A 27,186-nucleotide genomic window follows, 5' to 3' on the forward strand; every position below is an offset into this window, starting at 1 on the left:
TTCCAAAATTATTAGAGTTGTATATGAACACGAATATAGCTAGTTTGGGACTAGTCTCTTGGCTTTTCTTGCACTCAAATAAAACCGTACGTATTAATTGGTTGTTGCCGACCAAGAAATTATATGGTGAGTTTTTTTTTTTTTTTTGAAATCATTAAGTAAGATCCAAGTTTAAAACGTGAGCAATGGTGGGAAAGGGGACAAGAGAACCGTCCGTACAATCAGACATTGACAAGGCTTCCTTAGTTAAACAATGGGCAACCCTGTTCGTAAATCGTTTCGCAAACAAAAATCTTAAATTAGTAAACAATGTGGTGAGTTGAATACGAATTTGTGGAGGAATGAAATGAATTCGACAAGAAAATAATTTTCCCATTTCGATAAAGAAATGAGAGATGATGGAGAGAGAGAGTTCATTCCAGGGTGTGTGCTTTGAATTTGCGCGCACTACTCTTTTTCTTTGTGCTTTCCATCTAGCATATTCTCTTGGCCGGTTGGCTGGCCATGGCCCCTATAGCACTAATAATAACACACCTGTCCCATTCAAGGAACCCGCCCTAGCTACATTCAAGCGTGGCTTTAAATTCAAGTTGAATTGAATTCATATTAAATTAAAACATTAATTATACAAAACAAATTAATAATATAGTTTTAAAACATTTTTGTTAGTGTTAATGCATTCGAAAGTCTTAATGCAAGCTTTCAATCTAAATCAACACTTACAAATTGGATTTGAATATAGGGGACATACAATAAGTTTTAAAAGGGTGAATCATACAAAGTGTTTCGGAAGTTAGTAATGTATTAAGTGCAGTAAAAATGCGATCCCTTTTTAGCATATGAATTATTAATACAAAATAATAAAATCGAGCAATTCTGACAAAGTATTAGGATTTTTTATTTTTTATTTTTGTTTAAAAGTGACATGAGAATTTTATAGTGAGTGCTTAAGTATTGAGATTAGTAATAATTACTCATGTTTTAGTGAGCATGATGGAGAGTTGAACCCCTATTAAATAGAATTCAAAATGATTTTTATATCTCGAGATACTCAAATAACATTTCATTATATCTTTTTAGATTCATTATTGTTGGACAAAATCTGAATAATAATTTTAACAATTTTGATACTAAATACTAAATTTGAATAGTCATTAATTATAATTATAAATTTGTTTTGCCAATAAAATCTTGTTTGAAACCAATATTCAAGACAGATCAGCCAAACACAACATTGCTTCGATATGTGTAAATTGCCGTTGGAAGTCATCGTTTCAAGTCAACAAAAAAAAAGTAAGAAAAAATAAAATAAAACGTTTAATAATCCCCGCAACGTGCCGAACACAACGGTAACCATAATCTTTTAATAATTTAATTTAATGATTAAAAAAGTCTGAGGATTTCTAGTCTGTCAGATCACCCCTTGATATACGTGTAGGATTGAATTACCTGACACGGTAACAAATAACAAAAGCGTGTCTAGCTGTGACTTAATCACAGCCCGCACTCTGCTGCTGAGTTGTCAATCAATGATTGATTACAGCAAAATTATTTAATTTATAATTTTCCACAACCGACTTGCGCAATTAAAATAAAATTTAAAATCCCATTTTCTCTCTCTTTTCCCGCCTATATATACATCTCTTACCCTGCCCTATCAGGACTCATTCACTCATCTCTTCATTCACAGATATTTCTCTCTCTGCGGCTCTGCCTATACATACGATTTCGATTTCTCTGCAAACAGAAGCGAAGTTTGTTGAACTTGAATTATAGTTTGAGTAGAAAAATGGCTTACTTGAGAGTTGTTGTTGTTATGATGTTGGCCTTGATGGCTGGATCTGCCTTTGCTCAGGCTCCAGGAGCTGCACCAGCTGCTTCACCGAAGAGATCTCCATCTCCGGTGGCGTCTCCGCCGCAGGCAGTGCCGGCGGCACCGCGTTCTTCTCCAGCGTCCTCTCCGGCTCAGACTCCATCTGCCGCCGCTCCTTCTGAGTCACCACTCTCTTCTCCACCGGCTCCTCCCACCGGCACTCCTGCCGTCTCCCCCGCCTCCACCGTTGCTAATCCTCCATCCATCTCACAGGCTCCCGGAAGCGATGCTCCTTCCTCCCCTCCCAACGCCGCCGCTTTGAACAGAGTCGCTCTCGTCGGATCTGCTGGTTTGGCGTTCGTCGCTGCCGCTTTGCTGTTTTAAATTCTCTGATGTGCCTGAGATTCTTTTCACATACACCGGAGTTGATGATTTAGGGCTCTATATATCTATATTTCATTGAATTTTTTATATTCATTGATTTTGACGGTGTTGATCACAGCGATTGAGGAGATTAGATGCTTTAATTCGTTTTTGATATCCGTCTCTACCGGTGTTCATTATTGTTACCATCATTTATATGATTATAATTTTCATAATTATTATCGTGATCTTTGCTATTCTTTTACTTTATTTTATAACTTGCTTTCATACAAAAATCATCTACATATAATAGAGCGAATTTTTCCCACAAAATGATCTATTAATGCATTCTAATCCTTACCCCAAAATGCCCCAAATGCATTCTAACATTATTTTCCTGTAATGTGCTTCGCAATTCGAACTGAAATCTGCATTGTTTTGCGGAAATCGTTAGGTTTTTATGTAATTTAAAATCGTCGCGTGGGGTTCAATTTCATGTTCTGTTGCTTAATTTGTTTACCAAACACAAGTACAAATTATGACTTGTGCGCTAGAAATATCAGAGTCGTGTTGCTGGCTGCTCCACCTGCTCTAAAGCTTCTCTCATACAAAATTTTATTATGCGTTATGATATTATATATTTGGTTGAGCTGGATGAAAATAATAATATTATTTTTCTTTTTCGACGAAGTACATAGTAATCAACATCAAACCCCAATTACGCGTTGTATTCAACTCGAATGAAGTGATAGTAAAAATTAGTTCAAATGTAAAATATTTTGCGATTATGATTAGATGATAAGCACGTTTGAAAGATGATAAAATTACGAATTCTTTGGCTATGAATTCGAGAGGGCGTTTTGTTGTTGTTCCTAAAAATGCTCTGAGAAGTCAAAAATCATTCCTCAATGTATTAGGACTCCTTATATGGTATTATATCGCTTCTATATTTCTACCTTGTATAGCAGTATAGCACTCTTTTGGCTCTGTTTGGCAGCTACTAATAAGGGAAGTTTTGTTTATGTTTCAAAATAAGCTCGTAGCTTAAAATGTTTATGTTCTTAAAATAAGTCCCAGTAACTTAAAATAAAAACTTATTTTGGAACGTTATCTTTTTTTTTTTGAAGGAAAAAACAAAGCTTTTATTAAATTAATTGCTCAATACACGTAGGAATAGAAGAAAACCAAGTATAAGGACCAGGTTGCGAAAAAGCCGCTCTAGCTAAGGCATGAGCACACTTATTCACTGATCTAGATATATAATTGAAAGACACTACTTCAAAGTGTCTACGAAACTCCTTGCAGGCATTGATCGCGCAACCAGCGTACGAATGATTAGATCCGGACCCATTAAGGAGAGTACAAACCACTTGACAATCGGATAGGATAGCAACCTTGGTGTAGCCTAAATCTTTGACCCAGGATAAAGCCTCTTTCACAGCCAAAGCCTCTGCGAAGTGTACATCGTTTAAGCAACGTAGCGGTCCATTCTTTGCCCCCACGAAAGTCCCCTCACTGTCAAAAACCACACAACCATAGCAAGTTCCGGCATCACCATTTAACACAGAAGCATCAACATAAACTCTAATGGCATCACCCAAGTTTGATAAATAATTACCACTTGTAGCCGTGTGAACTCTATCATGCAGATTTGTTGTGTCTGCTATATTCCATGCATGAAGCAAAAAAAGGACTTCCATTTTAATATTACTGTAATGCCAAACCTTTGCATTCCAAACCAACGCATTTCTACCCTTCCAAACACACCAGCAAACTGCAGCCACCAAGATTTTCTTATCTGTATCATTTGCTGTCAATATACCAGCCAGCCATACACCAAAATCATCAACTTGAGGGAGGGGATAATTAAGGAGTTCATTCCACAGAGGACTCACCTTCACACAGTTACACATTAATTGGGCTTATATTAAAAATACCTGTTTGGAACGTTATCTGAACTACTAAGAAATGACATCTTTTACCGCAATTATTATTATTCTTTCTAAACAATTATTATTATTATATGGAGGAGATTCGCAATAATATTGCTATTTCATTATGGAATGCTAGATCATGATTATACTACTAGTTTTATTTCAAAATGGTAATTTTTTTAAGACAAAATGTTAAATTTTAATATGAAAAAAAAAGTTAATTTAAATTTTATGAAGATGTCCTTTTTAGTCTTTTTACATTTATCAACTTATTAAAAAGTTAATTTTACCGAACACTTTCAAGCATAACAACTAATTAACAGCTCTTCAATTTTTAGTTCCTAGTTTTACCTCTTCTGGAGAAGGTATTAATACCCTTTCTCCGTAGCCAGAACCTCATCGGATATGTTGACGACACACTCCCATGCCCGGCGCAATTTCTTCCTCCATATGAAGAGTGTGTTATGTTTATAGTTGCTGGTGAAACAAATAGGAATTCAAATTTTATTATTATTTGATAGATATTAATAGAAAATATAATATTATTAGCAAAATATTTTATACCGGGAATAAAATTTGTAATTTTTTAAATAATTTTATAAAATTACAATTCTTTCCAACCAAGATTTAAAATGCCAAAAATCTGAAATTAAGTGAAATTAATTGTAACTTTATCAAAATCTCATCAAATAAAGTGAAGAACAATCAAGATTAATAGACTCGTGGAGTCTGGCCAATTGTTATACCTTGCATTAGGGCGCAGAATCTAAAAATTCCTTGTTTCGTATGTACATAATTATATAGTAGAATACACATAAACTTCTAACATAATCACATAATCTAACATAATACATAATACAAATAAATTCTTAAAATAATACACATAAACTTTTAACATAATACATACACATAAATTTTTAAGACGCACAATGCATCATGTGCTCTGGTGCACGATATAATTTGCCGAGTCTGGCCGTCTGGGCTACGCTTGAATTGATCTTCATGGGCCGCCTATTATATCAGACCATGATCACATATATTTCTTCGCGGGCTTGAATTGGGCCTTGATTATAGATTAATGAATCCAAGCAACTGCCACCTAGACCAATCGTTATGCTGTGGAACACCTTGCAAGGTGGATACGGTTTTATGTTCATAATTATTGAACTATATATTCATAATTATAAAGCTATATATTCATAATTTTTGAATTTCATATTTGTAATTATTGAACTCTATATTTATAATTACATAATTCTATGTTCATAATTATAAAGTTATATATTCATAATTTTTGAACTTCATATTCACAATTATTGAATCTCTATATTAATAATTACAGAACTATATGTTCATAACTAAGTTCACAACTCTATGTTCCCATAATTGTAGAATTATATGATTTGAACTATATATTCATAATTATGAACAGTTCTGGAACTGTGTCAACCTTGCAAGGTGGACACGGTTCCACAGCATAATTTGCCCACTTCGACTTGTGCATCCACAGTTGTTATACCATGAACCAAGGCCCACTTTGCGAGGTGGACCCTGGTCCTAAATTGTGTATTTTTAATATTAGAATTGTGAACATCTATAGAATATAAATTATATTTTTAAATTTTGAGAATTTGTAAATACAATATAAGGTCATCACAATTTGTGAATTTTTAAAAGGTAAATTGTGTATCTTTAGACCCGGATCCACAAAATAATTTGACGCGCGTGCACCCACAAGAAAATTATGTTGCAGATAACTTCTACCTCTTTGATGTTTTTTTTTTTTTTTTTTACTTAATTTTATAGTTGCAGAAAACTAAACATCTTTTTAACTCCCAAAATGTTCAATCTCTAATCTCAAGAGCTACCTACACTCTAGGCCCATTAAAATATAGGAGAGGATATAAAACGAAGATAACTCATTGGCTCAGTATATAAGGTTAATATGCCGGAGTGTAAGGCGAGGAAAATTTACTTTTTGTTGGTAAGAAAACTAAACATCTTTGACTTTCTAATACATTCACATTTGAAATTCAATAAAATCCCGTTAAAAAAAGAAGAGGGTTTTAATAATGTTCTAATGGTCCAATCATTATTGGTGTGCAAAATGATTTTTAAAAAGTGATATAAAAGGTGGCAAGTTATAGATATATACTCTATTATTATTGTTACTACAATCATGAATTATAATTAAATCTCGAACACTAGTCCAAATAAAAAAGGTTTGAGAAGTTTAAGCATGAGGTTCAATTCAACAAGACTAAATTAATCTCAGTTTCATGAGAAGTAAATTACTAAATTAATACTAATGTAATATTTAAAGAAAAATCCTGAAATGGTCTCAATATATAAAAGTAAATACATGCAATCATACATAATAATCATTACAAACAGAAAATGAAATCTGTAGGATAAGGAAAAGATGGCCGACCCCACCCCCACCCCCACCCGGTGGGGGTGGGGGGCGGGCGAGTGTTCGGCAGAGAAGGGTAGTTTGGACATAGTACAGCACTGCCTCTGTCCTGACTATAGGACCATCTCATGAACCATTACAACAACCCAACCCATCAACATTGCTAGCAATGGAGATAGAGTTCCGGCTGAATCCGGAATCGGAACCGCGCCTCTAGGTAGTGTATTATCGGTAGCAGTGGGGATTCCTGGGGCGGCGGTGGTGGTGGTGGGAATGCCGGCTGCGCCGCTGGTGGTCGTTGGCGGACTAGTAGTGGTTCCTGGGCTGGTGGGTGTAGTGGCATCAGCTCCGCCGTCCACGGTGACCACCAGCTTCATGCCGCCGCTGCAGTGGCCCATCACACTACAAATGAAGTAGTGCTTGCCCGCCGTCTTCAGTGGAATAGTGGTGGCGCCGCTGCTGTCAGTGCTTATGGAATTCCCCACCGTGCATGACTGGTAGTCACTTGGACTCACTTCATCCACTGTGTGACCACCTGGATAGTTGAAAACTAAACCAAAAAAAAAAAAAAAAACAAATCATTTTTTTTTCCTGAAACCAGTCAGTTACTATTTAAAAGTGTACACTGATAAATTCATATTGTGATTTTAGCCAATAAAAGACACTACAAAAATAAACCAACTTAAGTTATCATAGCTAATTGATTTAAGAGTTCTACTACAACTCCCAAAATTCTACTCCCTCATTTATACTCCCTGAGGTGGCAAATCTGGATTGGTTATTTTCATCATGTGGATCCACAGAAAAATGTCTACATCGAAAAAATGTGAGAGGGAGTACAAGTTGGGAGTTTAAAATGGGAGTACACCAAGTATTTTCCTTGATTTAAACCAAAAGAATTAGCTACCAGAAGTATCACTCTAACTTTTACGGATCATAATAATTATAAAGTATAATTTCACTAATAAATTTAAATTTTTAGTTAAAATAAAACATACATTATAAAACTTACCAAGAGAATCACCAACTTTGAAAGTTTTGGCGCTAGACCAGGTACCGTAATCAACGCTGAGAGCCCACCCGGCAGTGTCTCCGACAGTGTACACCGTGCTCAAACATGGTACGGCAGACAACATCATACCAAGAATCAAGCATGCAATTCCAACATTAAACTCCATTTTACTCTTTTTTTTGGATGAGAGAGTGGGAGAGAGAGAGAAAGATGGTTTAATTTGTGGGGAATGTTGATAAGGAAGAGAAGAGGAAAGCTTACTTATATAATGATAATAATGAAAGCAGTGGAGTGGAGTGGGTTACTTAATTTCATATATGATTGCGTTAGGGCAGTTTATTCCATGGGGGTGGCTTTAAGAACACTCTCTACCTAATACCTTAAAAAGTTGGTCTTATTGGTCTTTGAATTGCTTTCTCCTGTGAATTGAAGAATTACTATTGAAAGGGTGGTGAAGTGGATGGGTTCTCATCGTCGCCTACAAAAATTGTTATTGTAGAATTTATCCTACAAATTGTATGTTACCATATTATTTTTTTAATGAGTCCAAGTGAAGTGTTTGTTTGATTTATGAGAAAGTCAACAACAACTATCAATATTTACACACTGAGTAAAGCTTGTGACCTTAGCTGATGAGATAAATCAGCCTATGTTATTCATATTTAAATGGTTCAAATCTAAAAAGTCATTAGGCATAAGTGACTATTATATTCCTAGAGATTAGGCTTTAGGTTTGAGAACAAGTGTCCCCACGGGCTATCATGAGAATTTTGAGTAGTTGATGAAAAGTGGTCCTTTCTTTACATTTTGGTTTCGTAACAATTATATTCTATTAAAAGTCCTCCCAAAAATAAAATACATTGTGTATTGGAGAACTTGAAAATGAGATGGATTAGGCCATTAGGGCATATGAATTATGATGTGAAGGGCCAATTTTAACTAGGTTGGACAGTTTGCGGATAACTATAAGATCTTAAATTAACTTTTTTTATAGGAGTTATTTATTAACCTTTTTTATTTGATCCCGATCAATTATAAGCAACCTAAACTAGTTTATCTCATCATTAAAGTCATGATAAAAAAATTCACAGGGATTGCAGTTGTAGGCAAATGATTTTGGAAGAAAGTAGGGAATCCATGTTCACCTAACGATGCACTCAAGTGGGTCCCCATCAAGAATTCTTCCATTTGGTGGGTTCGATTATCTGAAATGGTTGGGGCCGTTAAGGTCAGACCAACTGCCCCACTCTGCACCATACTGAAGAAGAGTTTACAAACAAAAATATAAACACAGATTCCACTACTTCAACCTTGACTTCATTACAAAGCAACACTGAATTTAAAAAAAAAAAAAAAAAAAAAAAAACATTCGGATTAAACTGGTCTATAGATTCTCTAAATTGTTTATATAATAAGGATAATTATTTTGAATTAGTTAAACAGTTAAATTATGCGCCGCCGCACCAGTTTATTTGCGTCAAAGTGTTAATTGAAGCATGTGCTCCATCTTAATTAAAAGTGTTCCATACCAAATTGAAGCATGTGCTCTAAAAGCCTAAGCTAATAGTTGGATTACACATTAATGGTTATATGCTCAATAGTGTCAAACATTCAAATCATATGGCATTGACCAATGTTTAGAATGGGCATCAAATCTCACCTAAAGGTTAGGTAGAGTTTCAAGATCAAGCATACTTTTGATGTGAATCTCACCTAAAATTAAAGAGAAATTTACATATGCTGCTGCTGCTGCTGGCAGTTGTCCACCCAGAGGAACAAGTCGAAAGAAGAATCATCAAACATCTATCACTTGGCTATTCAGACTACACAATCACGGTTCTTGGATTCCCTGCCTGCTACAAACATAATGCTTCATATTTACTCATTTATATATGCGTTCAAGGAAAACCGACATCCTAAAAGCGTTATTCTACTATCAAGTAACCACAGTAACCACATCTTAAAAATTTAAATCCATTAATCTTAACGTGTCGTATCTGTGTTTAGCTTTATCGTATCGATTCATTAACAAACCTGTATACACGAATTGTCAGGTATTCTCAACCAACAGCTTATGTTGAAATGATTGAAGTCCAAATTTCAATAGGAATAAACGCAAAGAGTAAGATGGGGAAAATGGAGGGACAAGCCGTTAATCGTTATAGATCTCAAATTTAAATGAGATAAGATGGGCCACTGGCCCAATATTTTCATGGGCCGACACTAGAAAATAGCATTGGGCTCAATACTCAGTTGCCCTGGTCAACGCCTCAACTCAATAATTGATATTCATTTCTGACATTATTCTGATTTTTTTTAATTATTAAATAGTTTTTTATAAAATTTTATGAGTGACTAAACAATATAAAAGAGTTTATTGTCCGAAAATATCACTAGAACTAGAAAATAAAATAACGTTATTTTTTCTACAAATATATTTATGACAGGAGCACAATAGTCAAACAAGTGAACATTTCATAGTCTACTCTGTCTACAAAACAAGAAACCATTTTTCATTAATCAAAATTAGGGTTTCTTCTCCTCAACCGGCGATGTCTTTGCAGCTGGCTGGTTAGATCCGTGGTGAAGGAACTCCTCCAATTTATCATCCAATTCCTCCACCTAGTTTAAATCACAAAATCGCCGCTTAATAAAAATATTATACTTATAAGTTATAATAATTTATTAATCTTGAAATTTGGTAAAAACTAGAAATATAATGGAAATAAACCACCTTGTCCATAAGGTCTTCAACTATCTGAGCATCTTTTGCAGTTTCCTCGGCAACATGTTCGATGGCCTCCACGATGTCTTTGAGTTTGCCGGCCGGAAGATTCTCCTTGAAACCCTCCGCCGCCTTGTCGACTTCGTGCGCCACGTTCCCTACCACATCCGCCACCTTCTCCACCGTCTCCGCCGCCGCCTCAACTTGCTCTGTACCGGATCGGACCAACTCCAAAATTAAACACCCATCACAAAACTCCAAAAAATTAAAAAACACAATATTTTTTCTAAACAACAATCGATCCTCACTTGACAATGTCAATAATCTTGCTGTAATCAAAGGTATTGCCACACACAATCCCGTAGCCCACGCCAACCTGCAACAACGTTTTAGCCGCTAATCACTAAACAACATAAATGTTCTTTTATCTTGGAGATCAGAGTTGAAAGCTACCAAGAACCATCATAATATCACTTTTTTTTTGGCTTACCAAGAATTATCTTCAGAAGATGGCAAAAACGGAAGAAACCCCGAAAGAAAATCCCCAGCAACTTCCGGAGTGGCATGAACAACCAAGGCCCTGATCCCACCAAAATACAATTAATAAATGAAGGAGATCAGACAGAAACTATAAACAGAGATTAAAGAGAGATCTCATGATCTATCTGTACAACATACCTTGATCTTTTCTTAGCAGAGGTTCTGAGGTTGCCTGGGAACGAGGATTGATGATATTGAGGCTTTTGTTGAGATATGATTGTTGGGTTAACAAAACCCAGTGTCTGAGATGTATTTGTGGAACTGGTATGGGAGATGGAGATGGAAGAAAGAAGAGATGATGCTGCCATGGCGATCGAACCAAGGTTTTCACTTTCTTCCCAAAACAAACACTTTTATTATAATCTACCCGTTGAAGAACAGTCCTTATGTATATTAAAAAACAAGTTGGTAGAGATAAGATGAATTAATAATACAAGTGTATATGTATATATAAATATAAATCTTGCTAGCTAGCATGCACTGCAAGTAGTCAGGTCTTGGTCAATGAAAAACTGAGTTGGAATATAATTATTATTATTATTATTATTATTTTTATTTTTTGTATACTTAATAGTAGGAAAAACTAACATACCAAGAACACGTGATGTTAATGGTTGGAATCTGATCTGGATCAGACCAGCCGTCCTCGTGCTACTTTTACGTTATTCACGCTGCTCTATTATTGCTCAAGACTGTTCCTATTTCAAGTTTACACGAAAAGTTCTTGGGTGATATAAATTTCTTTGTAATTTTATGAAAAAAGATATAAATATATTGACTTGAATTTTTATTTTCCCTCTTAATATATATAAAAGAATAATCTCAACTCTAACACATTTATATAATTATAAACCGAGATTTTTTTTAAAAAAATATTTATTCTGATAAAGAAAAAATATTCCAACTAGAACACACATTAAAATAGTGACTATAAACTTTTTCGTAAATTAAAGAAAAAATATATGAAATCCCAGAGCAAGGAATTTGGTTTTATGTGGACAAAAAAAAAGTATTTTTAATCTTACGTCTCTCCATTTTCCACAAGTGCATACAAATAAAATGTTTCGTTCAAAACATATATAGTAAACTACGAAATACTGTTGCATATGCATGTTTGTAAGGTGCTGAAAATCACGAATATCTTGTGGAAGAAGCTCTATTATTGACACAAAATACCAGTCAAACATGAATTTGGATTAATTTGATTTTAAAATAATTAATGAATTTTATATTATACGGTGAGTACAGAACTACAGATGTACAACTCATTATATATATATATATATATATATATATATATATATATATATATATATATATAACATATAATTGATAGAAGTTATGCACCCATAAAAAATGTAATTAATTACATGATTAAAATAAACGAACATGTGACCCTCATGTCATGTGTGTTCTGTTCATCCGGGATTGTCAAGCACTCAAGCATCATATCAAATTATCAATCTATTGTAATTCACTTATTTGACTATACGAGCTAGTATAGCTTTAGGATGGTGTGTATTATATTCAATTATGACATTTATAGATTTTTAAAGATTTTTATGAATTTTAAAAGTTTATGTGTTTAATTTAAACTTTTAAAGAGTCTTTAAAAATTATGCGGTATTCAATAGCGATTTTTAGAGAGTCTTGAAGAGTCATTGACTATACGAGCTAGTAGCTTTAATTTATATTTGATGATTTTCTAAGTTCGAAACCCATTACAAAATTGAATAGTTTATAAGTTAAGGGTAAACATGTGAGAACATGTTGAAACAGATTATAAAATTGAGACTTGTATTCATGATTTAATTTGTAGGTGCGTACATTTTTTGTCTTGTATGTATAACTTTTGATTAATATTAATATAAAATATTGACAGATAATTTCAAGATTACAATGGTCTATAATTTTAATTTAGAATAGGGTGTTATCCTTTATCCAAAGGATTCCGTCCTTTTAATAAACTATCAAGACAATTAGATTCCATATCGCACACCCCGCCAATATCGTAAATGTGATAGCCTCAACTCTTACAAAGTGATATTGACCGAACTCCATCTATCCATGTTGCGCACTAATTAAAAAGGATCGCACTTGCATAACACAGCCTCGCGTTGTGCATGAATTACTCCCGCCCTAAATGGGACTTATATTGTGCATACTCCACACCCCACCCTAGCTTCTTGGCTTCTTCAAATTTATCTATCTTCCGATTTTCATTAGCTTAATATCTCATCAACGTAATATTACATTAAAGCATATGACTAATTAAAGACCAAGCAATATAATAATGTTTCATATGCGCATTTTCCCTCCATGATTAATTCCAAGAATAAGACTAGACAGGTACATGTGCAGACATGCATGATGATATGATGGGTATAGTCCAGATCAACTTTACTTTCATTAAAACTGAAAATGATGAAAAGACAAAATGTACAATGAGTAATAAGCCCCACTGCCTGTTGGTGACTGATGAGCTGAGCGCATATTATTAATTACTCGTAATAAATATTATCACTTTAATTTCATTCCATCTGCCAAACCTTATTGTTAATTTAATTACGTGACAAGAAACTGGGAATCAAGATGCATGCGTAAAAAGTATCAGGGAATCGATCCAACAACCCTTACTGGACAATTTTTTTTAAAAAAAAAAAAACATAAGAATTAGCGAATTTAATGATTCTTTTTAGAAGATCAGAAAAGAATACTTGTTTGCCTGGGGTTAAATACAGATCAACAGGAACAATTACAAATTATGAATATAATAATACACCGATTTCATTGCATGTTAGTTTATGCTGCTGCTTCCACAGGCTTAGATGCTTCATCCCTGTCTAATACAGCAATTGGCTCCAGTCTTTCCACAACTTTATCCTCCATAGATTTAGTTGCTTCATCCTTCTTTAATTTCGCAATGGACTCCAACTTTTCCTCAACTTTATCTTCTATTTCTTGAGCCTGCATGCATATAAATTAATTAAGACCAATTCATATTTTATTTAATATTCAATTAACGTTTTTATTACTCCGTATTAATTTGCCTGTTTAATAAGTCAATTATGTATATGAGCGTACAATATATATTTTTTAGTAACAAGAGAAACCCGCAGTCATTACACGAGGGTGTATAATGAGTAAAAACTCACATGGTGATCTTAGCATATGAAGAAACACAAAGAGATAAATTAAAAGGCCAATTAGCTGGAGTTGCTCCGAATGTACAATATTTGACTTTAGGTTAATTTGAGCAACTTGACCATTATTTCTTGTAATATATGTGGAAACTGGAAAGTAAGATCCAAGGCATTAATGGTGGATTGTTTTTCAAGCAATTTGAGTATTTGACATTGATGCGATAAAAATAAATAAATAATTAATAATTTTGAAATTTCAAGAAGGGGAAAATTAGGGCAAACCTTATCAATCATATCTCCCAATTTTTCAGCACTCTTATCGATTTTTTCAGCCATATTTTCCACAAACTTGGCAGCATCTTTGAGTTTCCCTTCGGGAAGATCATCCACGATCTCCTCCACCGCTTTGTCTACCACCTCCGCCACCTTCTCTATGCCGTCTGCTATATCTTCCACCGTTTCAACTAGACTGTCCACCGTATCTATACATTCAAACAACAAAATAAAAAATTACATTGCTATATAAATAAATATAAATACACAATTAATTTTTTAAAAATATTTAGTCAAACGTTATTTCTTACTTTTTAGTTGCATCCAAGGCCCCAATTTACCACGAAATGAGGGTAGAAGGATGCTTAGAATAATCCCCACAATCCAACCTTTCCTGCCATCATCAATTTTCAATTAAACTTAAATTTACTCATAGTATTTCAGATATATATATATATATATATATATATATATATATATATATATATATATATATATATATATGCATGAACTTACAAAGAATTCGAAGGAGGGCCAGACGGCGATGGAACTCCAGGTTGACCACCGTTATTGCAGACAATATAATTCCTAAAAGACAAATGATCTATGAGAAAAAAACGATTGAAGCTCGAAAAGAATCGCAAAACAAAGGTATCTTGATCGATATTAGATTAGTCATCATATCATAGGAAAAACAACAACAACAATATTAATTACCTCTTAGATTTGGCGTTGCTGGTGCCAAGAACCGGCAAACTTAATTTCGAGATCGTGAAGGTAAGATTAGAATGTAAAGAGAGATTATGAGACCTAAGATAGTGCTTATTATTATTATAGTAAACAACGTTCCAAGAAGAAGAAGGCAAGAGAGTTGACATTGCCATTGAACCCTAAAGGAGAGAGTACGTTGTCGTTTAATGTAATCTGTGAGAACTCGAGAAAAAAAGTATGAATGTAGAATACTTGGTAGCTATCACTGGTGGGTCTTGGCGAAGATATATGGAGAGTAGTTGAAGAAAATATAAGGTTTATATAAGCTTAAACTAGCTAGCACTAGCAGAAGATAAGGTTTTTATAATGATTAATAATGAGGTTTTAATGTTAAATTACTCATATTTTACTGCAACTAATTGCGCACATGTAAACTGTTGTGTTCCAACGTTACTACGCCGTTGGTTCCTACGAAGGTTCTGCCATCACCAACTAAAGAAGAAAAACATTTTTAAGGTGAAGTATATATCATTCTGTGATTTTTTTATTTTATTTTTTTAATTTGGGTGTACCTAAAATGTGAAGTAATTATATTAGTCCGGCCAGTATATAATATATTTGTGGAGTATTATAAATGGCTGCATGCAAGGCATGGGCGGCTAAACTGCTAGTGGGTAAATATTAATCGTCACTATCACGCGGTTAGGTTTTGAAAATTGTATTGTATAGCAGTAACGACATATACCACTATCTATTTAGCCAACGTCAATGTACGTTGACTACAAATTTTTTTTTTTTTTTTTTGGTTAATGACAAAAATAATAATTCATATTCATAATATGTGGATACGTATTGAATAAATATTGCCTTATGACCATCACGGATAAATAATCACAAGAATGTAAATTAGCCAAATATTTATCCGTGAAACTTACTTCACGAATAAATATTGCCTTATGAATGTATTATTTTTCATAAGAGAAGTTACAAATTTTGTTGGAAAATTATATCTTGCACCGCGGTGCATAATCAATTATGCACGCGCATCAAAACGATGGCGTTTTGTTTAATGTAAAGAAACGGCATCCGTTTCGCATAGTTCCGTACTCTTCCGCAAAAAGTAACTCTGTTATTCAGTTTCATTTTGTATACACTGCAGTTTCAATTCAACACAGCTATAGTTTCATTTCAATATAATTACAGTTTCATTCGATATTTATAGACTCAAATATGTGAAAATATTATTTAATTTAATTTTATCTACACTATAGTTTTATTAAAACACAACTATATGATCATTTAAATATAATTATAGCTTCATTGTACAATATACACTCAAATATGTGAAATATTATTCAGTTTCATTTTATATACACTGCAGTTTCATTTCACCACAACTACAGTATCATTTTGATAATATAAAAATAATACGTGAGGCAGTGTCGGTTTAGATACACTGTAGTGTTAGTTGGTAATTAACATACAAAAAAATGCGCGCTCTATTAACACTAACGACACACTGTTTCTTTAGTTAAAGAAATGGAATCGTGGTGCACGTGCACCATGATCCACGATATAACAACTGAATTTTGTTGAATTGGGTTGCTTTCACCGCTGAACACTGAATTCCACATGGGCCTGGCCCATATTCCATACCCGAACTTGTAGCAACTAGCAGGTTGAACACTTGAACCACGTCCTATGTTTTCTAAACAAATAATGCCCATAAAACTACAAGAACTTCCCATGTTAGACAACATAGAGAGAGTTAGAGAGAGCGCTCCACTACGCTAATTATGCTGTGGAACCGTGTCTACCTTGTAAGGTGGACACGGTTCCAAAACGGTGGCATTTTGGTGGAAAACAACACCGTATCAATTTAAAAAATTTACTTTTTTTCGTCGTTAATGGTGTTCGTCTTCAGAAAGTCTATGTCCATAATTACTGAATTCTATGTTCATAATTTTTGAACTCCATATTCATAATTATTAAACTCTATATTCAAAACTACATAACTCTATGTTCATAATTATACAACTCTATGTTCATAATTTTTGAATTCTAGAAATCTATGTTCATAATTATTGAACTCTATGTTCATAATTTTTGAATTTCATATTCACAATTATTGAACTTTATATTCACAAGTACAAAACACTATGTTCATAATTATAGAACTTGTTCATAATTTTTGAACTCTATATTCATAATTCTTAAACTCTATATTCACAGTTATGTAACAGTATATTTACAATTTTTTATGTCGCTGAATTCTTTTAACAAATTTTTAAAAAAAATCTAATTGGTGGAGAAAAACGGTACCACTAACAGCACTGTTACTCCTGAATTACAAAACGGTGTCATATTAGACTCGTGTCTACCTAAGGTGAACACGGTCACACGGGTCCTTGGCATAACAACTCGCTCCACTAAGGAGGGTGGAACTGAAAAAAGTTTCAGTAGTAATTTTGGGTGGGTTAGTTTTGTTATGTTTATTGGATGTGATGATGAGGAGAGAAAATGAGTGCTTTACCATAACAAATAAATTACTACTATTAAAAATTTGGTAAAGTTTCAACGTGTCGCCAATATGTTATAGTAACATGAACTTGTGTCAAGTTATCTCACGGCCGTTTGGTTCACGGAATAGGCCGGAAATGACATAACATTCTCAGTAATAGGTTTATTTCTTTGTTTGGTAAGGATGTCTATTAAGCATGGCTTATTCCTTTGTTTGGTAAAGATGTCTATTACCATGCTTAATATTTCTAGTAATAACCTATTACCTCAAATAAGGTAATAGCTATTACCAGGCCCTCTGGTATTAACTTATTCCTGAGTCCTCAGGAATAGAATTTTTTTTTTCAATTTTAACCTTTATCATTTTCTCACCCCCATCTACGATTCCTTTCTTTTCATCATCAGCATTAATCAAACAATTTCTTCCGACCATTCTTTGCAATTCTTTCTATCATCTACCTACATCAACAACAAAATTAAAAACCAAAGTATCCTCAGTATAATGACGATTAGCATTGACGCCCGGGGAACTTGAACTTAGCACAATGCAAGGCCTCCCGGGCATTGTTGCCATTGGCATCCTTGCAGCGCACAGACAAAAGAACCTGCCCAATGGCAACACGAGCACAAACACCCTGAGGCTTGCCAAAAGCCCCTCTCATGTCAGTTTGAAGCCTATCAGCTCCACGACAACATCTCATATATATATATATATATATATATATATATATATATATATATATATATTGATCACTAACAATGATGGAATGATTAAACAAATTAATCCTCAAGCTTTTAGAGATAATTATGTGAAATGGCCTGAGAGAGATAGATAAATTAATCACTTGTAATTCCTTGTCTGCTTGAACTAATCACATCAGGACTCTTAATTATCTGACAAGTTGTTATAGAAAGACTCCTTGAATCAAGGATAATCTCTTATCTTGAACAAAACTCCCTGATACTTTCAAATTCAGTTGTTCTTTCACTTATCAATAATATTTGTGTATATATATGTTAATTTTTATACAATATTGTAGTTGCTATAGAATAACATTATTTTAAAACATATGTAATAATAATAATAATAATAATAATAATAATAATAATAATAATAATAATAATAATAATAATAATAATAATAATAATAATAATAATAATACATTTTTTGTATAGGGGTATTTATGTCTTTTAAACTCATATTCCATTTCTATTCTTTAACCAACCAAACGTTGGAATACAATTACTAAAGTCTATTCCATCAGCGAACCAAACAACAGAATACAATTTCTATTCTATTCCTTACATATTTCATTCCCTATGGCAATCGTTATGCGTTGGACCCGTGTCCAGCATGCTTGCTGGACACGGGTAACAGTGCCGTTAGACACTGTTATCTCTTTTTTTTTTTTTTTTTTTTAATTTCAGACGCTTCGTTATAGGAGTATATATTCATAATTTTATTACTATATTATTAATAATTGTACATTCATAACTCCATAACTGTACGTTCATAACTCTATAACTGTACATTCATAACTCCATAACTGTACATTCATAACTCCATAACTGTACATTCATAATTTTCGAAGCTCTATGTTCACAATTTTAGAGCTCTATGTTCATAATTTTATCACTATATGTTCATAATTGTAAGTTCATAATGTTAGAGCTCTTTGTTCATAATTCGATCAATAACTGTACATTCATAATTCCGTAACTGTAGATTCATAATCTCATAACTGTAGATTCATAACTCCATAACTGTACATTCATAACTCCATAATTGTACATTCATAATCTTCGAAGCTCTATATTCACAATTTTAAAGCTCCATGGTCATAATTTTATCACTATATATGTTCATAATTGTAAGTTCATAATGTTAGAGCTCTTTGTTCATAATTTCATAATTGCATAACTGTATATTCATAACGGCATAACTGTACATTCATAACGGCATAACTGTACATTCATAATCCAAAAAAAAAATAACGCCGTTAATGGCAAAACGCGCGCGAATTTTTTTTTTAATAACTAAATGACGCGTTTTTTTTTAAAAACGACATCGTTTTGGGCCCGTGTCCACAATTCACTGTGGACACGGGTCCAGGGCATAATTTGCCTCCCTATGAAATAACATTTTTATTCCTTCCAAATTGATTCCGTGAACCAAACGGCCCATTAGGGCTTTAGGAGAGAAATTACACTTTTATTATTAATATTATTATTATTATGTATTTTTATATAGAAGTTAATTAACATGCGGATTGACTTGTTTGAAATAATATTTTCTTGCCCCGGCCTCAGTCTGTATGCCCTTTATGATCCTTATGCGCTTTCAACCAATCCTATTTGTGTGAAGTAGTTAACATAATAAAATCTTGAAGACTTTAACTTTACTAGATGAAGCTTTTGCTTTGCGCCTTTGCTTTTCGAATTTGGATGCTTTGCGATATTTCAATCGAGTTGATCGAGTATTTTAAGTTTAACATTCTATAGAGTTATTTATTGACTTTTATGATTTGAATAGGTAAGTTATGAACCATTAATTTTTTTTTAAATGATTTTTTACTAATGATTGTTACAATACAGACTTTATCCAAAGTACATATTTAAATAACTGCTGTTAATTTTTTCCATAAATTAAAGAGTGATGCTAGACAAATTGAAAGTGTTTGTTAATACTTGTTAACCTGGATCTTCCTAATACTTTATCCCAATAAGATAGTGGATTCTGTCTTTTATAACACAAATGTTATTGACCAAACCATAAAACTATAAAAGTTTAGTTTAAATTAACTTAATTTTTTTTATCTATATATATATATATATATATATATATATATATATATTGTTTTTACGTATTTGAATTTGCTTATAGAAATATTTTTTGTCTTTTGATTTTTAAAAAAATATATTTTCATGAGTCATTTCAAGTACTTAGCGTAATAAGATGGCCAATAACATTTTAAAATCTAATTGAAATGTCAAACTCACATAAGCAAATTTTTGACTAATATATACACTATTCCTATCGAGAAATAATCCGTATTAAATAAACAAATAAAATAAGGTTTTGAGGGTCATCCACTTTTAATTTAGGTTGAGCCAAAAATAGACTTGTATTCTTTTAGTTGAGAAGATAAATTTGATATATTATATGTCAAAATTAATAACATGTGAATGAAAAATTATTCTTAAAGTATACTCATAAAAGGACTTTTGAAAGGCTTTTAATATTTACTATCCCACATTGAAAGAACATGTAATTTACACTAGCGTTTCAATTTTTTAAAATGTTTGAATTATGTGTCTTTGAGGTCCTATCTCACTAACAAAGATCCTAAAATGAATTGATTTTTTTTAAAATGTAAGTGATACACATGTTTTTACTTTATTTTGTAATTACTGTGACTAGCTATGAAAATATTATTTTCTAATTAAATTTCCCTATGGCTTAAACATTTTATTATTATGGAATCATGAAACAGGTCAAAGTACCTATGAGGTCCCTGTACTATAGTGTTTTGTTCAATTTAGTCATTCTACTTTAATTTTGTTCAATTTAGTCCCTGTACTTAGGGCTGAGCATCGGTCGGATTCGGACGGATCGGATGTCCAATCCGTCCATCCGATCGGATTTCGGATTTCTTTTGTACCCCCCTATCCGTTTATTTTTTTGGACAGATCCTATCGGATTGCATAGATTCGGATTTCGGATATCCGTTGTCGGATTTCGGATTGAAATCGGATATAATAAATTAAAATAAAACAAATTCTAAATTCTAAAAATTCTAAAATAGATAATAGTAATACTGAGTTTCATTACCATAGCGTAGCAACTAGCAAAACATACTACTATACAACTATAACAGTTTCAAACTAAGTTAATAATTACATATTTTCGAATTCCAATGATTATACAAAAAATCATAGACTTGAGCTGTCAGCACCGGTACTCTTCAGTTCTTCTTTCAGCAATTCAGCAAAATCAACACTAATATAGTCATCTAAATAATCTACTCTTCTTCCTGCTAGTATTCAAACTTAAAATGATATTAGTGTTTAGAGCTTAGAAAACAGACAATCAGACATTTAGAGTAACAATACTAAGCAATTATTCACTACGCTAAGTGGCTCAGAGTGCATTTTTCCATATCAAGTAAGAATGTGGGCAAATTGCTCTGAATGTGTTATATTAACACATTGGCAACATACCAACTCCATTCCATTTATTCAGACAATAGTGGAAGCTTCATCATAGCCACCAAATAAAACAAATACATTCAAACTGAAAACAGAGCAAGGAAGAGTTATACCATAATTCCAGAGTGCAGAGAAATGAGCAAAATTGGGCTTAACTCATCTAATGGCAGCAAAAAATCAATAACAGAAAGTTGCCAAGCCACTTAGAGGCTAAACACCACTTGCAACAACATGAGTACATAACATAATATCAAACTCAGTAAAGAAATGAACACATTGTAAACTGATATTAAAAACATTACAGTGATTGTAGGCAACATTGATGGTATAGTAGATGAAGCTCCAGTGGGCAATTCTGCAAAAGTGAAAAACATAATAAGTAAGAAAGAAAGTGAAAAGGAAATAAACTTAGTATAATAAAAAAAAAAAAAAAAAGTAACTAAGAAAGTGATAAGTGTTACCTTTCTCTAATCTTTCAACCTCCTCCAGGTTCTCCTTAACTTGGATTGGCTGATTAGGTGCCCTCAACCAATCTTGCGTACATATTAGTGCTTCCACTATTTTAGGAGTCAAGGAACTCTTAAATGGATCAAGTACCCTTCCAGATGTACTAAAACAACTCTCAGAAGCAACTGTGGAGATAGGAACTGCAAGGACATCTCTAGCCATTTTGGAGAGAATAGGAAATCTCTCACTATGGCTCTTCCACCACTTTAACACATCAAATGGGACAGATTCATCATCTTCCACAAGACTTTCACTTAAGTATACTTGCAGCTCAGTTTGCTTACTGCTTCCACTACTTTCCAATCTCCGATCTTTTTTTTAAGTTGGCTCTTCAAAGATGATTGAGGCCTACCAACTGTACAAGTAGTAGCCTGGTTAGCCTCACACTGGACTGCTTGAGTAGAGGATGCTGTCTGGGTAGAGCTGAGAGAGTATGTAGCTGCATAGTCATCATATAAAGCAGCCATTGCAGATTGGACCTTGGTAAAACAAGCTTTGCCTTTCTCTTCCCCATACAACTGGACAAATTGATGAGGCATGTACTCCAACTTATCTCTGGGATCCAGAATATTGGCAAAAAAAATGATAGAGTTCATTTTTTCTGGATCCCCCCAATATTTGTCAAACTTGTTCCTCATTTGTGTCCCCATTGCCTAAAACAGAAAAAAAAAACAATTTATTAGTTAACAGAATTACAGGAAATACAAAAAACAATAACCAAACAAATTGAAAGATAAATGAGATTACCTTTTCAGTCCCCTGCTCAGAGTTCACCATAGCTTCAAGCATGCAACTAAGATCAGAGATCTCAGAGAAGAATGTGTTAGATGTGACATAAAGTGAACCAGAGATCCTCACTGTCATATCATAAAATGCTTTCAACAGCTTCACTAAGCTTTCCACAGAACACCAATCCAAGAAGGTAGGAGCACTCCCCAAGTCAGCAGAATAAGAGGGGTCATTTCTCTCATATGCATCAAACACTACTTGATATTGAATTGCAGTGTTGAGCATAATGTAGGTGCTGTTCCACCTTGTAGGGACATCAAGATGCAAAGCTGATTTAGCTTCCACACCAAACAGTTCAGCAAACTCTCTGAACTTTGTCAGCCTAGCTGGTGAGTTCCTAACCCATCTCACTGCATCCCTCACCCTCTTAACTGACTCATCTGCAAACTTCAACCCATCTTGTACCACTAAATTGAGGATATGGGCTATGCACCTCATGTGCATGTACTGAACCTTAACAGAAGAAGAACCCCAAGATAACAGTTTACTCTTAAAAAACCCCATAGCTGTGTCATTAGAGGAGGCATTATCCACTGTTACAGTAAACACATTCTTAATTCCCCACTCTAATAAACAACTCTCTAGGGCTTTTGCAATGTACTCCCCCTTATGAGAAGAAACTAGGACAAAGGATATAATTTTTTTTTGAAGCTTCCACTGGTCATCTAAAAAATGTGCAGTAATGCACATATAGTTGATTCTCTGGACAGAAGTCCATGTATCTGTTGTTAGACTAACCCTTTGAGTTCCCACTCTAAACAACTTCTTAAGGTTTAGCCTCTCATCAAGAAATATTTGGTAGATGTCCCTAGAAATGGTCCACCTAGAAGGGATAAGAAACCTAGGACAAGCAACCAGAATAAACCTCTTGAACCCCTGGCCCTCTACAAACCTAAAAGGGAGCTCATCTATGATTATCATCTCACAAAGGGCCCTCCTAATGGCATATTGATTAAATACCCATGTCCCCAAAACACCCACAGGAGCCTCTGTTCCACCCTCAGAAGTGGACAGAGTGTTGAATGTGAGTAGAGACTGCCTTATATCCTTTGAATGGGGATTTTTAAGACAATTGCCCATATGATTTCTTAATGATGATGTGCCATGTTTTTTAGTTTCACAAAAATACTCTTTTGCACAGTAAAGGCATTTGCCTTTAAGCACTTTATGAGTTTCAGGATCTTTGATCTGTTCAAAGTGCTCCCACACTATGGATCTAGACTCTATTTCCTTCCTCTTCTTAACAGCAGGAACTTTAGGAGTGGCCATAGGCTGTTGAGCACTTGTCTCAATGCCTGGGGTTTGTACTCCTTGTTCATCCACTGTTGAAGATGGAAGAGGTCCAGTTCCACTTCCACTTATATTTTGATTGCTCTCCATCTATAAAGATTTATGGATGAGCAAATATGATTCAAATTTCACACAAGCACACATAAGGCCATACACTGTCACAGTGATATGTATTCCATAATCTGGATTCATGATTCATGAACTCCTCATTTTATGGAGTCCTGATTTTAGGACTTAATTACATATAAGTATATAACACATTAACAAATTTATTCCATAATCAGGAGTCATGATTCATGAATCATGAACTCATCATTTTATGGAAATGGCCACAAATTAGGGCTTAACACTTCCACAGTCAACCATCAACCCATCAACAATTCAAGTATTCAACAACATTCAACAGTATTACAATTTACAAATTCAGTATGCTTCCAACATGGACATCATAAATTCATAAGCACAAATTCATAATATCAATTACAAATTCAGTAGGCTTCCACAGTTCCACAGTTCCACCACCACCATACATTTTGAAATAACAAATTTAAGGGTCCTTTAACCATAAACTTACAAACACATATCAGAATAAGCACAAATTCATCACATATCAGAATAAGCACAAATTCATCACGTATGTGGAAACCCCTTAAAATTAGGGTTCAATTACAAATTAGGGTGCATGCAACATCATAGAACTAGAACAGAACAGACAAACTCACAAACATGCAACAGGAAAATAAGAAAAAAATGACAGAGTTACATTTTACTTGTTTTCTCAAAGGTTCCCTCTGAGATCTAGGGCTTCAAGGCGTCAAACTTCCACTTCCACTGTCGTCCGGCTTCTTCCTTCTTGCCGTCTTTCCAGTTTGCACAGAGCCACAGACACTTCCACAAGATTCCCGTCGAACTGTCGAAGACTCGAAGCCTCGAAGGAGTCGAAGGGGAGTTCAGAACCACAGATACTCTCAGACTCTCAGTTGAGACTCAGAGTTCAGACTTCAGAGAATCAGAGATTCACCGGAGAAGGAGATTAAGGAAGAAGATTAGATGAGAAGGACTGAAGATCGGATGGGGATGGCTAGAGGAGAGTAGGAGACTAAGAAGATTTCGAGAAGAAGCTCTGGGGAGTGGAGAGTGGCCGAGTGGAGAATGAGAGAATGGCAAACCCTAGGTCTACGCAACGTTTTATGCTTAGGCCATATTTCGGATCTCGGACGGGTTCGGATGGGATATTTCCTAACCCTACCCGTCCGTCTTTAATAGCCACGTTGCGTGGGGTCGGTTCGGATATGACCCGAACCCGTCGGATTTCATCTCCGTTCGGTAAGCGCTGGTTCGGGTCGGACGGGTTCTTCGGGTAGTTCGGGTATTGCACAGCCCTACCTGTACTTTGAAAAGTGAAACAATGAAGGACAATAACTGCCGTGGCGCTAACATTATCTCTGCCACGTCATCATACTTACATGCCAACTCGTATATTATTTTATAAATATTTAAAATTAATTATTTTTACCACCACTATATTACATTAATATGTCACAAATAAATACATAAATATTTGCTCATATAATCTATTGTCCTTAATTGTTTCAATTTTTAAACTATAGGGACTAAATTGAACAAAATTAAAGTAGAAGGACTAAATTGAACAAAACACTATAGTACAGGGACCTCATATGTACTTTGACCCATGAAACATGTAGGTAGCTGTGTAAGTGAAAATTCTACTTTATTTATTGAGTTAATTATAACTGTAGTCGATCTCTTTACGAAATCAAAATTGATACAAGATTAAACTTTGCACATTTTCAGTATTTTAGATATGAAAAATCTACAGTAATCACAAAATATAAGAATGAATATTGATAATTGTATTCTTAAACGATAAAACTCCCTATCGCATATTTTTTTTTTTTACCTTACAACCGTATTAATTGTCCGCTTAGCTAGTATCTTAATTTGCTAGACTTCTTACCTTCTATTCTAAATTAAAATAAATGCAATATTATTTTATAAGAATCCTACTAGTTATTTTGATACCAACTATATACCGACCACAGACATTATATTTCTAATTTATACCAAATGCATAAGGATTTAAAAAAAAAAAAAAAAAAAAAAAAAAGTAGTGATATTCCAGTTGAAGATAACGGCTGCCCCGGATGAGATGAAAGGTGTGGCAGTTGGCACGGCTAGCTAAAACGTCGTTATTGGACGCCATTTAGGTGCAGTCCGTAATTGTCATCAATAGCAAATACACCTCGCTGCCCCACCAATAATTTGCTTTTAATACACTTGATGATGTAGACTTGTTACCAAATACACGAAATTAAACCTATTTTCCATCGCTTCAAATCTTTATTACTTGTATTCGTATCACTAAGGTTTATTGTACCTAAGCTTTTTATATTTCATTGTGTATATTGGCATATATGGTTTGGAGGTATGGAGTAGAGTATACTATACAAAGAGTACAAAGGGTATTTTATTATTGATTTAAATATAATTTGAGTATAATTAAAATCAAGAGGTCAAATCGGTCTGGTCAACTAGATGCAGTAATGTAAATAATATAGTAGTAATGAGGTGCAACTGTGCAAGGTGATCTAATATGTAAGACTGAAGAGTTATTTACATTGAATGAAATGTATGTTATTAATGACATATTGCAATTAGAATGTTTTTTATAGAACGTGGTGATCCATCACACAAGCGATGCAACTAGGGGTGTTCAATCGGTTAACCGTTCAGTTAACCGAACCGTTTTAACCGAACCAAATTAATCAAAGTTTTTTTTCTTTTAACCGTTAACCGAACCGAAGTTTGCTCTACCGAATTCACCGAACCGAAATTTTTTTCGGTTAATCGGTCGGTTAACCGATTAACCGAACTTTTTAAAGCTAAAATTTAAAATTCTAAAAATAACACCTAAAATAATAAA

General features: G+C 33.9%; 4 protein-coding genes across 5 annotated transcripts; 1 reads left to right on the plus strand and 3 right to left on the minus strand.

The window, feature by feature from the left end:
• The first annotated feature begins 1,666 nt into the window (after positions 1 to 1,666).
• Positions 1,667 to 2,422, plus strand: LOC109169689 (classical arabinogalactan protein 5-like). Its single transcript, XM_019318555.1, has one exon. The coding sequence runs from the start codon at positions 1,790 to 1,792 to the stop codon at positions 2,195 to 2,197; it is 408 nt and encodes a 135-aa protein (XP_019174100.1). The 5' UTR covers positions 1,667 to 1,789; the 3' UTR covers positions 2,198 to 2,422.
• A 4,011-nt stretch (positions 2,423 to 6,433) lies between these two features.
• On the minus strand, positions 6,434 to 7,982 carry LOC109169741 (blue copper protein-like). The gene is made up of 2 exons (XM_019318632.1): positions 7,536 to 7,982; positions 6,434 to 7,073 (listed from the first exon to the last, which is right to left on the minus strand). Exons 1-2 carry the CDS (start codon positions 7,699 to 7,701, stop codon positions 6,637 to 6,639), a joined length of 603 nt encoding a protein of 200 aa, XP_019174177.1. The 5' UTR covers positions 7,702 to 7,982; the 3' UTR covers positions 6,434 to 6,636.
• A 1,901-nt stretch (positions 7,983 to 9,883) lies between these two features.
• Positions 9,884 to 11,240, minus strand: LOC109169710. Of its 2 annotated transcripts, XM_019318591.1 has the most exons (5): positions 10,939 to 11,238; positions 10,751 to 10,840; positions 10,569 to 10,636; positions 10,270 to 10,469; positions 9,884 to 10,157 (listed from the first exon to the last, which is right to left on the minus strand). In XM_019318591.1, the coding sequence occupies exons 1-5, from the start codon at positions 11,106 to 11,108 to the stop codon at positions 10,062 to 10,064; spliced, it is 624 nt and encodes a 207-aa protein (XP_019174136.1). In that variant the 5' UTR covers positions 11,109 to 11,238; the 3' UTR covers positions 9,884 to 10,061. The 2 variants fall into 2 exon arrangements, with proteins under 2 accessions (XP_019174136.1, XP_019174135.1); XM_019318590.1 differs by having other exon boundaries at positions 10,270 to 10,636; positions 10,939 to 11,240.
• A 2,222-nt stretch (positions 11,241 to 13,462) lies between these two features.
• LOC109169725 lies at positions 13,463 to 15,229 on the minus strand. The gene is made up of 5 exons (XM_019318615.1): positions 14,934 to 15,229; positions 14,733 to 14,804; positions 14,528 to 14,610; positions 14,226 to 14,425; positions 13,463 to 13,767 (listed from the first exon to the last, which is right to left on the minus strand). The coding sequence occupies exons 1-5, from the start codon at positions 15,098 to 15,100 to the stop codon at positions 13,603 to 13,605; spliced, it is 687 nt and encodes a 228-aa protein (XP_019174160.1). The 5' UTR covers positions 15,101 to 15,229; the 3' UTR covers positions 13,463 to 13,602.
• Positions 15,230 to 27,186: the final 11,957 nt, after the last annotated feature.

The sequence above is a fragment of the Ipomoea nil genome, unplaced genomic scaffold, assembly GCF_001879475.1.
Source record: "Ipomoea nil cultivar Tokyo-kokei standard unplaced genomic scaffold, Asagao_1.1 scaffold3321, whole genome shotgun sequence".
Classification (NCBI taxonomy): Eukaryota; Viridiplantae; Streptophyta; class Magnoliopsida; order Solanales; family Convolvulaceae; genus Ipomoea; species Ipomoea nil.

Bases quoted from the DNA above. Each gene is read 5' to 3' on its own strand.
- LOC109169689 (XM_019318555.1), top strand. From the start codon at position 1,790: ATGGCTTACTTGAGAGTTGTTGTTGTTATGATGTTGGCCTTGATGGCT.
- LOC109169741 (XM_019318632.1), bottom strand. From the start codon at position 7,701: ATGGAGTTTAATGTTGGAATTGCATGCTTGATTCTTGGTATGATGTTG. The intron at 7,074-7,535 runs GTAAGTTTTATA...TTTTTGGTTTAG, and splicing joins CAAAGTTGGTGATTCTCTTG to TTTTCAACTATCCAGGTGGT.
- LOC109169710 (XM_019318590.1), bottom strand. From the start codon at position 11,108: ATGGCAGCATCATCTCTTCTTTCTTCCATCTCCATCTCCCATACCAGT. The intron at 10,841-10,938 runs GTATGTTGTACA...TGGTGGGATCAG, and splicing joins TCTGCTAAGAAAAGATCAAG to GGCCTTGGTTGTTCATGCCA. The intron at 10,158-10,269 runs GTGGTTTATTTC...GATTTAAACTAG, and splicing joins TTGAAGACCTTATGGACAAG to GTGGAGGAATTGGATGATAA.
- LOC109169725 (XM_019318615.1), bottom strand. From the start codon at position 15,100: ATGGCAATGTCAACTCTCTTGCCTTCTTCTTCTTGGAACGTTGTTTAC. The intron at 14,805-14,933 runs GTAATTAATATT...TTTGTCTTTTAG, and splicing joins AGCAACGCCAAATCTAAGAG to GAATTATATTGTCTGCAATA. The intron at 13,768-14,225 runs GTTTGCCCTAAT...ATATGCATGCAG, and splicing joins TGGGAGATATGATTGATAAG to GCTCAAGAAATAGAAGATAA.